Consider the following 16,662-nt stretch of genomic DNA (forward strand, 5'->3'; position numbering starts at 1 on the left):
GTCTGTCTCTGTCTGTGTCTGTCTGTGTTTGTCTGTCTCTGTCTGTGTCTGTCTGTCTTTCAGTCTGTCTCTGTCTGTCTCTGTCTGTGTCTGTCTGTGTCTGTCTGTCTGTCTGTCTGTCTGTCTGTCCGCCCGTCTGTCTCTGTCTGCCTGTTCTGTCTGTCTGTACGTCCGTCCGTCCTTCCGTCCGTCCGTTTATCTTTCTGTCTGTCTCCCTTTTTTCTTTATTTCTTTTGCCACCGGGAGCATTCTATATATATAGAGATGAACTCACGAACCTTACGTCACTTCTCTCTAACGACCGTGCAACCAACTCCCTGGTTGCAACACGTACACTCCAACTATAGAGATATGCGTCGTCTCCATCGTGGCTAAATCCGGAGGCAGCGTCACCGAGACTGTACACAAGTTCCTCGTTACGATTTCGCGCTACCACACCACGCAACGTACAGTACATGTCAACGGCTGTTTGCGCAAGCCGCCTACATCTCTGAGACATACAGCCCGGGTTGCTAAACGTTGCTCCGAAGAGCTTGCACCCTCTCACGCGCGCATCCGCCAATGCCCCCCCCCCCGACCCCTCCCTTCATCACCCCCCCCCCCCTATGGCTGCAAGGTCGCCGAAAGCATGCGTCTTGTGTCTTGCAGCTGTTGTGTGGCTGCGTAACCGCGGCGTCGTCAGATCTCTCGGGGCTCGCAAAAGAAATAAATATATAAAAATTCCCGCGTACGCGGCGGAGGGGCCAGTATGCATTATTCATCTATCTCGCGTCCTTCCTTCCTTCGTGCACAAGCGGAACAGCACGATGAGCTGGCCACACGGCAGCTGAAACTCTCGGAAGGGTTTTGTTCCGCATTCAGTTAAAAAAGGAAAAAAAAAAAGAAAGATAGAAACCGCATGCAAGGTCATCGGGTGACGATGGCACGTAGAACTTAAGCATGCGCTTCCCTCATAAGGCCAGCTCATTCGGTCTATGAATTGCGCATCGACTTTTTATGGGCCACTTTGCCTTCTTAAGACTTGCGGCCTGCATTAATGATAATAATGTTGTGTTCGGAGAACTAGTGCGCGAACAGTAACAAAAGAATAGCACTACGTGCAACTATTTACTTTCGACGAACAGTGTGGTTCGAGCGCTTACGTACAGTCGGCGTCGAAAGTTGTCGGACCGCGGCGTCCGATGAGGCGTTAAATTTCGTAGCACTTTGTGACCGCATGCGTATAGTCAGTAAAACGATACGACGATGTGTTATATTTTCGCGCATGCATGAAGTACAAGCGATAGGAATCTGAAAAACAGGTTGCGGAAATAGTATTCAGCTGTACTCCCCCCCCCCCCCCCTCCCAGATCCCACAGTACGTAAACGTTTGACACGCAATGTTCACGCAAGCGTGAAATGCCCTAATTGTTTTTCTTTCTTTCGCGACGAAAAAAAAAAAGCGTGTCGTGCTTTTCGGTGCGGCGCACATTCAGAGTTTAGCGTCCGATGTCGCGAAAGTATAACGAGGCGTCTTCGGCTGAGCGATGCAGGAGGGCGAACCTGAGCATGCCCTTCACTTTGTAGTTGCAAAAAAACTATATACTATAAAGCGTTTTAAGATCAGCTTATATTTCATCGTACCATTGGTGAATAGAACTATATCTTACCGATTCCGTCATTCAAGGTAGCAGTTTTAATGATGCGTTAGAGGAACATTTGACTCAACACGGTCACATTTGTTATGCAAGCGTGTCACTTCCTGAGCGACACTTTGCAGTGTGATGAACGCGGTTTAAATCAAGGACCCGGGACCTCAAAAAAGCTACGACGTAATGCCAACGCATTCGTTGGTGTTAACGCCACTGAATAATTTGCCTGCTGAGTTGGATGCCGCGTAGTTGACGATGACATTTGTACTCACTATCATTAGTACGAATAGCTCGACTTGTGCTTCTTTCACTGGCGTGTTACGGGCGTTTATATAAGTCTGCGGGTTTTCTGTATACCTCGCGCACTAGAAGCACGCCCCTCCTGTTGTAGAACCAGATAGCCCGCACTGTGTTGAAATGAATAAATAATAAATGTACTGTACGGATACTGTCGTTTCTGGCAGTTAGGTCATACTTGCGCCATTGCTATATTGACGCTAAGAGCAACGCAGTAAAACCTCGTTGTAACGAAGTTGAAGGGGGAGGGGTGGGCAGAATTACTACGCTATATCCATTGCTTCGCTGTATCCGTTATTACAGATGTAATGCACTGTGAATGTATACGGTGATTATAAGGGGAATGCCACTTGTTTAGTTATGTACACTACTTCGTTGTGATCTCGTTTGGTTATAGCGAGGTTTGACTGTGTTAAGCTGAGTTGCGTTAGTAAATAACGCTTGCGCAATAGCAAAAGGGTAGCTCTTATTGCGAGAGGAGTCTTTGCGCGCCAGAATTTTCGTACCATAGCTCTCCATTACGCCATGAATTTTAATGGCGCCTGTTCAGTTGAGCCTCATTAAGGATTTGCTTTTGAGGAAAGGCTACAACATTGCATTCGATAGAGAAACCATAGAGACTCAACCTAGAGACATCTGAGAACGTTGCCTTCGGCAAAAGAGTACAAAATATACGAGAGGATCGAGAGCACAGAGTTACAGCCAATGTGGTTTGAGCGCGGAGTTGAAAAAAAAAAAAGAAAGAAGAGAACTGCAGTTTTTTTTTTTTCGCTTGTGGAAAAAACCACAAGATGAACGAAAATAGAGTTTCGAAAGAACACTTTAACAATCTTACGCTGATGTGTCTTCATACCTCTTCTAATGTTCTTTATTAGAGTGCTGCCAGTGTTGTGCCACATTTCAGTTCTGTCCATCTTACACGAAACCGTGAGCGTGAAAATGAAAGCAATTTTATTTAGTATGTTCAAAAACGTCGCAACTCTATACAGTCTAGCTTCTACACAGCCAATAAAGACGCAAGCATTGGTTCGGGAGCTTAGGATCTTTTATTTGTTATTTCTTTTAAAGGAATTCCAGGCGTTTTCTCGCACTCCGCTTTGGCTTTTATTAAAAGACGCCTTCCTCGACGCAAGGTGGGCCTCACGGACTTGCGTAATCCGCCACATAAACCCTTCATTCTCCATTTCTCGGGGATCCGATCAGCACAATGTTGTGTATGCGAAACGGGATACTTTACTCGCGCATCACGTGGTACGCAGCGCGTCTCAAATCTCTAAATCAAACCGGCGGTATGCACTTTCGCAGACAGTCGAGTGAGGGATCGACCACAGTTCGAATAGCACGTGCTGTCTTCAAAGAGCAACTCGGGAGACCTGTCCTCCAATCGGAGTTGCTCCGATTGGAGCAACTCCGATTACCCTCGTGTTCATACATGGGTCCTGATTGAAGGTCACGTTTGAAGTTGTCTAAATGACGTCTGGCGTAAGCGTGGCCGCGACTCGCGTTGCGATTCCTTCGGCGCGTTCACGCCAGGCGTCCTTGAGGCCAAGTCAATCAGGTTAGGATACATACCTGAGTACGGGGGTTAGTCTTGGAACTCAGGGCGCAGCCAAGACAGCGTGTAACCGAATAACCCACCTTATACTTTTCGGTAGGTATAGCCGCACCAGATCAATTTGTTCTTTGCTAAGCGCTCGTTGCACGTACACCTCAAGTGATACGACTAATAGGACCTGAACACGTGTTACGGATTGAGTGTTTTGACGGATCTTATCTCCTTGGCACGTATACGTATAATATAGGTGGTACATACAGCTACCAATCGGGTGGTGCGGCCCGAATGGCATTGCTTACCTTCTTTGGACTGTCCCATTGACTTGGGCGCCCTTATGTCAAAAGAGCACTCGGAAGCTAACGAGAACGCTCGCCTGCGATTTGTGCGCGAAGCCGAGCGAGAAGCCGAGCACGAAGTCGAGCAAATCGGTGTTGCTCCCGATTGGAGCAACACCGATTGGCTCGACTTTGGCTCGATTGGCTCGTTCTCGTTAGCTTCCGAGTGCTCTTTTGACATAAGGGCGCCCAAGTCAATGGGACAGTCCAAAGAAGGTAAGCAATGCCATTCGGGCCGCACCACCCGATTGGTAGCTGTATGTACCACCTATATTATACGTATACGTGCCAAGGAGATAAGATCCGTCAAAACACTCAATCCGTAACACGTGTTCAGGTCCTATTAGTCGTATCACTTGAGGTGTACGTGCAACGAGCGCTTAGCAAAGAACAAATCGATCTGGTGCGGCTATACGTACCGAAAAGTATAAGGTGGGTTATTCGGTTACACGCTCTCTTGGCTGCGCCCCGAGTTCCAAGACTAACCCCCGTACTCAGGTATGTATCCTAACCTGATTGACTTGGCCTCAAGGACGCCTGGCGTGAACGCGCCGAAGGAATCGCAACGCGAGTCGCGGCCACGCTTGCGCCAGACGTCATTTAGACAACTTCAAACGTGACCTTCAATCAGGACCCATGTATGAACACGAGGGTAAGACTCAAGCTATACGCGACACGAATTGGCACAGTACATTATTTCTTTCGGAACGAGAGGAACGGCGTCCTGTTAATACGGCCGAATATATAGTATACGGAATATACGACACTGGGTGTGGGTGAAAGGTTCACTGCCTAAACGGGATGCGTTATTTCATTTCGGCCGTACAACTCGGCTCGCAGCTTTGTTACATGGTCGACCGTCAAGAGACGATCGACCATGCGCCTGGTGTCGTTCCACTGGAGCTTAAGTCTTGACACTTGGGCCACCGTCGTGAGAGGATGTGGACGTGCCTGTCGGAACGCGGGAAGTACACACTGCTGGGCCGTAACTGACGACGCCGTGTTACGTAGGGTCAAGAGAGGACCTGCTCCCAGTTCGAGCAGTGCGCGTCTTCGAGGAACCACTCGAGGAAACGGCGGTACGTAAACCTTCGCCCAGAGGCCACGTCCTCGTGCAGCTTCGAGCAGAGCTTGCAGGCGGCGTTTTCGTACTTGAGCTCCGAGTGTTCCTTCCAGAGGAAGTACGAGTGGTACCAGTCGGGCCTGCGGGCCACCTGGGCCAGGTACTCGCCGAGTCTCTCGGGGGACTCGAACTCGAGGGCGTCGACGTAGGAGCCGGGCGGCGCCAGGCTCGAGTAGTTGGCCCCGCCCATCACCACCGGCACGATGTCGAACAGCAGCGGCCGGTAGAACTTCTCCGTGACGTAATCGCGGCAGATGGAGTTCTCGAACGACAGGTAGAAGCTGTAGTTGCGCGCCGCCTCCCTGAGGCACGCGTCCGACGCCTTGGGCTGGCACACCAGGTCGCCGCACTTGCCGAACACGTCCACCCCTATGACGTCGCGGAGGCGCTCGACGTATGTCTCCCGCCTGCTGTCGGTGTCGCAGTGGGATACCATCCAGACGGCTATGGCCTTCCGCCCCTCCTGGGTCTTCGGAAGCTCGGGGCCCGTCTTGGAGACCCCGGAGGACCGCTTTCCGTGCCGGAGCTTCTTCCTCTTCGTTCTGGCCCGAAAAGTGTATCCGTAGCGCGTCGTCACGTCGGAGTCGGCTCGGTACGTCATGGTGACGTTGAACAGCCCGTCCAGCTTTCGAAGCACGTGCACGGGCGTCGCGGTTGGAGGTTCGAGGCTGAAGAAGATCCAGCTCTGATCAGCGGATCGTCGCGGGGGCATGTCGTCCAGTCGAATGTCCTTGCCGTGGAAGAGCAAGGCGTGGCTCGAGTAGAGGTAGTCGCGTTCGCGGGTGAAGATGCAGGCGTGCGGACACGTTGGATCGACGACGTCCTCCTTGAAGTACGGGTAGTCCTCCTTTCCGCACCACGTGGTCCAGAGAAGCACTACCAGAGGTCTGTGGGTGACCGCTCGATGAGTGACGTAAACGGTGCACAATGCGAGAGCGACCAAGCAGGCCTTCAGAAGGGCAAACTTCTTCAGTGTCATGATTACGGGGCGAGGCATTTAATCTCTTGTTTAATTTATCGCACGTCGTGGTACTCTGTTGACGTTTTCTGGCTGCGCAATTGCAGTTGAACCTTGTGGTACCGCATAAGAGCCGTTAGGCGCATCTTAGTGAATGATGGTCTCCACTTTACAGTTTATGTAGCAACACTCCGCAGTCAACAACCACAACAACAAAATCCACGGATGACACGCGTGACGTTGACAGTTTTTCGAGGCTATACGAAGGTATCAACGCATTGTTGCATTCATTAAATATAAGAACCACCGGGAAATTTCATCGTTTTCACCGGAAAATAACCATCTCTTTCATGTTTGAAAGCACGGCACTCACTTTTTTTTCTTTTTGTCGGTAATCCTTTGGTCCCGGTAACGCCACCCGTCACAGAAGCACTCGATCCAAAGGACTTGCAAAACGAATCACTTCAGGCTGTCCTTCAGGTTAACCCACATTGAAACATAACAGATCTCAGCATCGTATACACGCAGATCCGTTTCCGTCAGCGGAGTCTTATGCCTATATCTGTTTGACGAAGAGATAGGTCTTCAGTCTGCGCATGTTCTTGCAAGACGATGCGGAGAACGCTTCTGGGAATGCCGCGCCGCCGAGTCCCACGCACTGCGCGTGGCGACGGCGGCGAGATATGATAGCCGAGCGTACGAGCCGGAAATACTACTGGACCGGAAGCTCGCTTTCGTGACGCAGAATGTGGGCCGGATGCGAGGTGTCCGCGTAGCACGTCGCTAATGAACTCAGCACGCGTCGTCGGCGTCTTTGAAGCGAGATTTCCGCTTCCAAATTTCGATGTATAGTTGGCGCGCGAAACGTTTATGAGTTTCGAACGCGAATGTGGAGCAGCTCTTGCTGTATATTCCTCTAGAATAGCGAATCTTCGAGTCCAATACGAATCAAACAGTTCTTCTTACTCGATGCGCATTGGATTCGAGAATGCACTGCTCGAAATGCTAGTATTTATGAGCTTACGGGATATCTAAATATTTGTTTTTGAAACTCTTAAATTGCAATATGCGCCGGGAAGTAATAAAAAATTAGGGCGGAGCTCTTATCGCGAGAGGAGTCTTTGCGCGCCAGAATTTTCGTACCATAGCTCGCCATTACGCCATGAATTTTAATGGCGCCTGTTCAATAGAGCCTCATTTAAGGATTTGCTTTTGAGGAAAGGCTACAACATTGCATTCGATAGAGAAACCATAGAGGCTCAACCTAGAGACATCTGAGAACGTTGCCTTCGGCAAAGGAGTACAAAGTATACGAGAAGATCGAGAGCACGGAGTTACAGCCAATGTGGTTTGAGCGCCGAGTTGAAAAGAAAAAAAAAAGAAAGAAGAGAACTGCAGTTTTTTTTTTCGCTTGTGGAAAAAACCACAAGATGAACGAAAATAGAGTTTTGAAAGAACACTTTAACAATCTTACGCTGATGTGTCTTCATACCTCTTCTAATGTTCTTTAGTAGAGTGCTGCCAGTATCGTGCCACATTTCAGTTCTGTCGATCTTACACGAAACCGTGAGCGTGAAAATGAAAGCAATTTTATTTAGTATGTTCAAAAACGTCGCAACTCTATACAGTCTAGCTTCTACACAGCCAATAAAGACGCAAGCATTGGTTCGGGAGCTTAGGAGCTTTTATTTGTTATTTCTTTTAAAGAATTCCAGGCCTTTTCTCGCACTCCGCTTTGGCTTTTATTAAAAGACTCCTTCCTCGACGCAAGGTGGGCCTCACGGACTTGCGCAATCCGCCACATAAACCCTTCATTCTCCATTTCTCGGGGAGCTGATCAGCACAATGTTGTGCCTGCGAAACGGGATACTCTACTCGCGAATCACGTGGTACGCAGCGCGTCATCATCATCATCATCATCATCATCATCATCAGCCTGGTTACGCCCACTGCAGGGCAAAGGCCTCTCCCATACTTCTCCAACAACCCCGGTCATGTACTAATTGTGGCCATGCCGTCCCTGCAAACTTCTTAATCTCATCCGCCCACCTAACTTTCTGCCGCCCCCTGCTACGCTTCCCTTCCCTTGGGATCCAGTCCGTAACCCTTAATGACCATCGGTTATCTTCCCTCCTCATTACATGTCCTGCCCATGCCCATTTCTTTTTCTTGATTTCAACTAAGATGTCATTAACTCGCGTTTGCTCCCTCACCCAATCTGCTCTTTTCTTATCCCTTAACGTTACACCTATCATTCTTCTTTCCATAGCTCGTTGTGTCGTCCTCAATTTGAGTAGAACCCTTTTCGTAAGCCTCCAGGTTTCTGCCCCGTAGGTGAGTACTGGTAAGACACAGCTGTTATATACTTTTCTCTTGAGGGATAATGGCAACCTGCTGTTCATGATTTGGGAATGCCTGCCAAACGCACCCCAGCCCATTCTTATTCTTCTGATTATTTCCGTCTCATGATCCGGATCCGCCGTTACTACCTGCCCTAAGTAGATGTATTCCCTCGCAGCGCGTCTCACATCTCTAAATCAAACCGGCGGTATACACTTTCGCAGACAGTCTGGCGAGGGATCGACCACAGTTCGAATAGCACGTGCTGTCTTCAAAGCGCAACTCGGGAGACCTGTCCTACAATCAGAGTTGCTCGATTGGGCCTAACTCTAAAACCCAATGACTCCCAACAACACACCAATAAAGACACACTCGTCACATTCCATGAAATTTGCACACATTACAGAAACCAACGCCTATTGTATCCACCTCTCTCTGTGTCTAGAACGCGCCAGAGAGAAATACTGTGGCGACAACTACAAACTCGCACTTTTCTTACCCCGCGCACTTTGCACTTATTCTTTCCCGCCACATACCCGACACCCAAGTGTCGCTTTTGCCCTGTCCCCATAGCAGATCTCTCCCATATCATGTGGCAATGCCCCATAAAAACTCCCCCCCGCAAGCTCAAACCATTAATTAGTAGCGAGGAGCTGTGGGAGACTGCCCTGCGCAGCTCCGATCCCACCCTACAGGACCGAGTCCTGAGGTGGGCTGAGGAGGTAGCGGAGGCCTACCACGACTGGTAGACGGACTTCTAGCCACATAATGTGGTGATGGACGCCTGCTGGGACTGGAGTACTTAGACCTCCCTCTCTCCCCCCCGGCTCCTCCCCTTTCTTAAAAGGGGAATAAAGTTCATTCATTCATTCATTCATGCTCCGATTGGAGCAACACCGATTGGCTCGACTTCGTGCTCGACTTCTCGCTCGGCTTCTCGCTCGGCTTCTCGCGCAAATCGCAGGCGAGCGTTCTCGTTACCTTCCGAGTGCTCTTTTGACATAAGGGCGCCCAAGTCAATGGGACAGTCCAAAGAAGGTAAGCAATGCCAGTCGGGCCGCACCACCCGATTGGTAGCTGTATGCACCACCTATATTATACGTATACGTGCCAAGGAGACAAGATCCGTCAGAACACTCAATCCGTAACACGTGTTCAGGTCCTATTATTCGTATCACTTGAGGTGTACGTGCAACGAGCGCTTAGCAAAGAACAAATTGATCTGGTGCGGCTATACCTACCGAAAAGTATAAGGTGGGTTATTCGGTTACAAGCTGTCTTGGCTGCGCCCTGAGTTCCAAGACTAACCCCCGTACTCAGGTATGTATCCTAACCTGATTGACTTGGCCTCAAGGACGCCTGGCGTGAACGCGCCGAAGGAATCGCAACGCGAGTCGCGGCCACGCTTACGCCAGACGTCATTTAGACAACTTCAAACGTGACCTTCAATCAGGACCCATGTATGAACACGAGGGTAAGACTCAAGCTATACGCGACACGAATTGGCACAGTATATTATTTCTTTCGGAACGAGAGGAACGGCGTCCTGTTAATACGGCCGAATAGTATACGGAATATACGACATTGGGTGTGGGTGAAAGGTTCACTGCCTAAACGGGATGCGTTATTTCATTGCGGCCGTACAACTCGGCTCGCAGCTTTGTTACATGGTCGACCGTCAAGAGACGATCGACCATGCCCCTGGTGTCCTTCCACTGGAGCTTAAGTCTTGACACTTGGGCCACCGTCGCGAGAGGATGTGGACGTGCCTGTCGGAACGCAGGCAGTACACACTGCCGGGCCGTAACTGACGCCGTGTTACGTAGGGTCAAGAGAGGACCTGCTCCCAGTTCGAGCAGTGCGCGTCTTCGAGGAACCACTCGAGGAAACGGCGGTACGTAAACCTTCGCCCAGAGGCCACGTCCTCGTGCAGCTTCGAGCAGAGCTTGCAGGCGGCGTTTTCGTACTTGAGCTCCGAGTGTTCCTTCCAGAGGAAGTACGAGTGGTACCAGTCGGGCCTGCGGGCCACCTGGGCCAGGTACTCGCCGAGTCTCTCGGGGGACTCGAACTCGAGGGCGTCGACGTAGGAGCCGGGCGGCGCCAGGCTCGAGTAGTTGGCCCCGCCCATCACCACCGGCACGATGTCGAACAGCAGCGGCCGGTAGAACTTCTCCGTGACGTAGTCGCGGCAGATGGAGTTCTCGAACGACAGGTAGAAGCTGTAGTTGCGCGCCGCCTCCCTGAGGCACGCGTCCGACGCCTTGGGCTGGCACACCAGGTCACCGCACTTGCCGAACACGTCCACCCCTATGACGTCGCGGAGGCGCTCGACGTATGTCTCCCGCCTGCTGTCGGTGTCGCAGTGGGATACCATCCAGACGGCTATGGCCTTCCGCCCCTCCTGTGTCTTCGGAAGCTCGGGGCCCTTCTCGGAGCCCCCGGAGGACCACTTTCCGTGCCGGAGCTTCTTCCTCTTCGTTCTGGCCCGAAAAGTGTATCCGTAGCGCGTCGTCACGTCGGAGTCGGCTCGGTACGTCATGGTGACGTTGAACAGCCCGTCCAGCTTTCGAAGCACGTGCACGGGCGTCGCGGTTGGAGGTTCGAGGCTGAAGAAGATCCAGCTCTGATCAGCGGATCGTCGCGGGGGCATGTCGTCCAGTCGAATGTCCTTGCCGTGGAAGAGCAAGGCGTGGCTCGAGTAGAGGTAGTCGCGTTCGCGGGTGAAGATGCAGGCGTGCGGACACGTTGGATCGACGACGTCCTCCTTGAAGTACGGGTAGTCCTCCTTTCCGCACCACGTGGTCCAGAGAAGCACTACCAGAGGTCTGTGGGTGACCGCTCGATGAGTGACGTAAACGGTGCACAATGCGAGAGCGACCAAGCAGGCCTTCAGAAGGGCAAACTTCTTCAGTGTCATGATTACGGGGCGAGGCATTTAATCTCTTGTTTAATTTATCGCACGTCGTGGTACTCTGTTGACGTTTTCTGGCTGCGCAATTGCAGTTGAACCTTGTGGTACCGCATAACTGCCGTTAGGCGCATCGTAGTGAATGATGGTCTCCACTTTACAGTTCATGTAGCAACACTCCGCAGTCAACAACCACAACAACAAAATCCACGGATGACACGCGTGACGTTGACAGTTTTTCGAGGCTATACGAAGGTATCAACGCATTGTTGCATTCATTAAATATAAGAACCACCGGGAAATTTCACCGTTTTCACCGGAAAATAACCATCTCTTTCATGTTTGAAAGCACGGCACTCACTTTTTTTTCTTTTTGTCGGTAATCCTTTGGTCCCGGTAACGCCACCCGTCACAGAAGCACTCGATCCAAAGGACTTGCAACACGAATCACTTCAGGCCGTCCTTCAGGTTAACCCACATTGAAACATAACAGATCTCAGCATCGTATACACGCAGATCCGTTTCCGTCAGCGGAGTCTTATGCCTATATCTGTTTGACGAAGAGATAGGTCTTCAGTCTGCGCATGTTCTTGCAAGACGATGCGGAGAACGCTTCTGGGAATGCCGCGCCGCCGAGTCCCACGCACTGCGTGTGGCAACCGCAGCGAGATATGATAGCCGAGCATACGAGCCGGAAATACTACTGGACCGGAAGCTCGCTTTCGTGACGCAGAATGTGGGCCGGATGCGAGGTGTCCGCGTAGCACGTCGCTAATGAACTCAGCACGCGTCGTCGGCGTCCTTGAAGCGAGATTTCCGCTTCCAAATTTCGATGTATAGTTGGCGCGCGAAACGTTTATAACTTTCGAACGCGAATGTGGAGCAGCTTTTGCTATATATTCCTCTAGAATAGCGAATCTTCGAGTCCAATACGAATCAAACACTCCTTCTTACTCGATGCGCATTGGATTCGAGAATGCACTGCTCTAAATGCTAGTATTTATGAACTTACGGGATTTCTAAATATTTGTTTTTGAAACTCTTAAATTGCAATATGCGCCGGGAAGTAATTAAAAATTAGGGCGGAGGCGTAAACGGGACCGATCTGCATAGTGCAGCCACCTGGTGGCGCAGAGCTTAAACAGACATAGACAGGTAATATTGCAGTAACCAAGTATATTTTACTTTGCTGCGGGTGTAAAATTTTCGTAGGAGCAGGATTACGCCATAGTCGAAAATTTACGCCGGCAGCGAAGTAGAATACACTTGGTTAATGCAATATGAGCTGTTTCGGTCTCTTTGAGCTCTGCACCACCAGGTGGCTGCACCATGCTGGCCGCTCAAGTTTACGCATCCGCCCCAACGCCCCCGTCCGCGTGCGTTTACCCGAATACAATACCGGACAAGCTAAACCTCTCGATCATGCATGACCCGAAGTATTGCCGGCCAGAGACGCTCCGGCGCGACTAGAAGGAAGCGTGCGCCCGTGCCAGAGTAGTTCCTTTTGTGCAGGAGCCCATGACGTCCACGCATTAGATGCTCGTTGCAGTAGAACGGGCCGAAGTGAAGAGTGGCTAGAATTTGGTGTCTTTACGTTGTGGGCGCACCCGATATGAGGAAGATCGGGTGCCACAGAGCCAATGAGACGATCAAAACCTTCCGTGAGTCAGTTCGCCGTGGTAAGCGGAATCCAGGATTTGGCAGTCTGCGTCAGCGCGTTTTCGGACCCTTGAATGAAGGAAGCAGTGAAGTTATATCCTACAAGGCGAACACAAGAGTCGCGGAGGTTCACGAGCCAGCACAGGGAATGGTGGTCTGTGACGACTACATGCGGGCGTCCGTACAGATAAGAGCGAAATCGCCGAACCGCAAAGATTACAGCGAGGCGTTCTGGCTCTGTCACCGTGTAATTGCTTCACGAGCGGCTTGCATAAGCGACCACGTGCTGATCAGTAGTCGTAGCTTTGGACTAGGACGGCACCCAGACCGACGCCACAAGCACCTGTGTGGATTTCTGCCGGCGCTGGAGGATTTAAGTGGCGAATAGTACCGCCGCCGGGACTCTAACCCTCGGCCTCGAGCTGAGTAGCCCGACACCACGGCTACCTTCGCTACCGCGGCGGGTAACGAAATTATTTTCGTCCCGACGCGTCGGAGATTGATCGTCGCCGAAAGTTGTACCGGTAACAATGGCGCTAAAGGGTGTCGATATTCTGTTTCTATAAGCCGCAGGGGCATCGGGCGCGACGCCGTCGCTTATTCCGATGACTGATGAGTACGCATTGATCGCGGGTCGCCCGTATAGCCACAGGTGACCTTCAGGGAAGCGTTGCGTTATATCCTGGTTGCTGTTCGCTACTAAAAGACAAGGTCGATCGTTGTTACCACACATTTGTCGCGGTATTCACCACGTGCGTACCTCGTGTAGGTGCAACTGCACTTGGTAACGATAGAGTTATCAACGTATTACTGACTAAACAATGTAGTCACTGTTATTGATGGGTCTCGGTCATCAATCCAAACGCAGTTAACCCACTCCGGACCCAAATTTTCTTGCCTGTAACGCATTTGTCGGACCCGCTATTAGGTATGTCAGAGTACTACTAACTAACATAGTACTGCCACTACCTAACCGCCAGTACCTACTAACGTAACATCGCATATGCCACCCATCGTATTTTAGATAGACATTATACTGTCAATCACCGAAAAAAAATTATGTACTTCTTCTGGTGTAGACGAAATTAACTCAAATATCCTAATGAATACTAAGCATATATCCGCGGCATGCTCAACTCTGTTGTTCTCGCAATAATTTTCTGCAGGTGCCTTACAGGATGATTGGAAAGTGGGAAAGGTCGTTCCAGTATTCAAAGCAGGTAACAAAAAGACTCCCCCTCAAACTACCGCCCCATTTCATTAACTAGTGTTCCTTGCAAAATCATGGAACATGTCATATACTCGCATATCATGAACTTTTTAGACTCGGTAAACTTCTTTCATCCTTCTCAACATGGTTTTCGTAAAGGGCATTCATGTGAAGCACAACTAGCTATCTTTCTTAATGATCTGCACGTTAATCTTGATAACAACGTTCAAACCGATGCCATCTCTTTAGGCTACTCTAAAGCTTTTGACACAGTGCCTCATAGCCGCTTGCTAATAAAATTATCCAGATTGTACTTGGATCCTCACGTAGTACAATGGATAAAAGAATTCGTTACTAATCGTTCCCAGTTCGTCCTTGTCAATAACTTCTCCTCCGAGCCCCTCCCTGTCACTTCAGGCGTCCGTCAAGGCTCAGTCTTAGGACCGGTTCTTTTCCTAATATACATCAACGATCTTCCGTTGCATGTATCTTGTCCTATTCGCATGTTCGCTGACGACTGTGTGATTTATCGTACTGTGACTAACATCTCTGACCAAGCATCTCTCCAGAATTACCTTAATAACGTGCAGAACTAGTGCAACCGTTGGCAGATGGCCTTGAACCCTAGCGAGTGCAAATTTATTTCGATTTCCCGCCGTCGTAATCCTTATCTCTCTACTTACACAATTGCAAACGTCCCAGTAGAGTTAGTTCTAACCTGTAAGTACTTAGGCGTAACTCTGTCCCACGACCTTTCCCGGAATGCGCGTGCGACGCGCGTAATTTCGTCAGCGAACAAGAAGACCCTTGGGTTCATGAGGCGCCACCTTCGGCATGCTCCACAGCACGTCAAGCTACTCGCATGCAAATCATTTGTCAGACCACAACTGGAATATGCCGCCGCCATCTGGAGCCCTCATCAAACACATATCATCAATGCACTATAGTCAGTTCAGAATCGTACGACTAGATTCGTCCATTCAATTCATATTCATATAACACCAGCATTTCACTCTTAAAGGCAGAATCTAGCTTGACATCTCTTGCGTTTCGTCGTCGCATCGCCACACTCTCTCTTTATCACAATTTTTTTTTTACAGCTCGCTAAGCCGCCCACGTTATACATCACGCCATCTTCTTCGCGCATGTCACAGCGCACCAGCCATCAACTCCAAGTTTCTCGTCCTCGAACACGAACTGTCACTTTTCAAGCTTCATCTTTTTCCTCGAGCTGCCAAAGACTGGAACGACCTACCCTTCAATGTCGCTGCCATCACCATGTCATTCACAATTTCTAGAAACTGTTCAAACTTGTATTTCACCGTAGCACCTGCCGTTTCTTGTGTCCATGAAGTGTGTCGGATAAATTGCATTATAGGCTAGACACATTGTATCCGGTGGTGCTAAATACGCTTGCAGTTGGTAGCTGAGACCGTCGAGTAACGGTGACCACCTTGTTTAGTCAGTAATGTTACTTACTCTACCTTTACCAACTGCAGTTATACCAAGGCAGTCGATGCGGTGACAAATAGGCACAGGAACTATACAACGATTTCTTTAATAGTGCTGGCTGTCAAGGTGGAGGTTGTCGTTCCGTCGCCGGGTTCGACGTTCGCGTACGGCTGCTTATTTTAACTGCAGGAAGGGGTCAGCTAGACTTTCAAAAAAAAATTATTTACGCGACAGCGTTAAGGGCCCCGTGTCGCATAAACCCGGCGTTGGCGCCGGCGCCCCGCGTCGGACGTCGCTTTGACGAAAAGAATTTTGACCCCAACTCCGAACCACACTTACCCAACCACTCCTCCACCACCAAAGTTGCTCATACCTTGCCTTTCATTCTTTAAAAGTTATTCCTTGGAATTTTGAGAACGGTGGCCCAAAAACAACTGCGATGTAAAAAAAGACACCGACAGCGCATATCTTTTATGTTATCTTTTCTCAGACTGAAATATTAAATGTGCGAAACAATAACGGGAGATCGACCCACGCAAGAGGCCGCGTTTCTACCAGAAAGCTCGCCTTCGTGCATAGCGTTCGCAGCCAGCGTTTTCCGGTAAACGTTACGGTAACATAAGCTGCACTTGCCGGGAAGCACGAAAAGCAGTCAGGGGTCTTTGAATGCTATGGCATTCCACTCTTAAAGGCGAAGCTTAAGCGTCCTCCAAATATTTTTTTTTTAAGAACTTGGTAGGTATTTTCGACACAGGTTAATTAATAGCGATCGCGACGTCCATAAAAACGGCGGCGTACTTTCGGAAAATCCGAATTCGTCCGTACAATCTGGCCCAAATTGTAAGGACGTTCAGGCTTGAAACACATCCTCTTTTTTAAAAATTTATTTTCTTGATGCGATAGCATTAAACAGGACATTCATTGGGGTGGGCGCAAAATGAAGTGCATCAATCGGGGAAGCAACTTAATGAGATGGGTGTACATCGATCTTTGTTGAAGAGAGAGAGAGAGAGAGAGAGATAAGGAAGACAGTGATGTTAACCAGTCAAGAGACGCTAAAGGAAAACACCAATTGAGCTATAGTTTAGACTGATAATACAGTCTCAATATCAATTTTTTTTTCTCTTTAGTTTCTCGTACATTCGCTCAGGTGTATGTAACATGGTGACCTGGGAGTCCTTTTCTTTTCTTTTT

The 16,662-nt window shown here is 49.8% G+C and overlaps 3 protein-coding genes across 4 annotated transcripts in view; all 3 read right to left on the reverse strand.

The window, feature by feature from the left end:
- Positions 1-16,662, reverse strand: part of LOC142589867 (multiple inositol polyphosphate phosphatase 1-like) — a 52,895-nt gene that overhangs the window by 30,035 nt on the left and 6,198 nt on the right. The gene's annotated exons all lie outside the window — the stretch shown is intronic.
- On the reverse strand, positions 3,991-8,825 carry LOC142589864 (alpha-(1,3)-fucosyltransferase C-like). The gene has a single exon (XM_075701506.1). The coding sequence runs from the start codon at positions 5,936-5,938 to the stop codon at positions 4,832-4,834; it is 1,107 nt and encodes a 368-aa protein (XP_075557621.1). The 5' UTR covers positions 5,939-8,825; the 3' UTR covers positions 3,991-4,831.
- LOC142589866 (alpha-(1,3)-fucosyltransferase C-like) lies at positions 9,123-12,169 on the reverse strand. Its single transcript, XM_075701507.1, has one exon. The coding sequence runs from the start codon at positions 11,172-11,174 to the stop codon at positions 10,068-10,070; it is 1,107 nt and encodes a 368-aa protein (XP_075557622.1). The 5' UTR covers positions 11,175-12,169; the 3' UTR covers positions 9,123-10,067.

The sequence above is a fragment of the Dermacentor variabilis genome, chromosome 8 (genome assembly GCF_050947875.1).
Source record: "Dermacentor variabilis isolate Ectoservices chromosome 8, ASM5094787v1, whole genome shotgun sequence".
Classification (NCBI taxonomy): domain Eukaryota; kingdom Metazoa; phylum Arthropoda; class Arachnida; order Ixodida; family Ixodidae; genus Dermacentor; species Dermacentor variabilis.

Coding starts and splice junctions, on each gene's coding strand:
- LOC142589866 (XM_075701507.1), bottom strand. CDS start 11,174: ATGCCTCGCCCCGTAATCATGACACTGAAGAAGTTTGCCCTTCTGAAG.
- LOC142589864 (XM_075701506.1), bottom strand. CDS start 5,938: ATGCCTCGCCCCGTAATCATGACACTGAAGAAGTTTGCCCTTCTGAAG.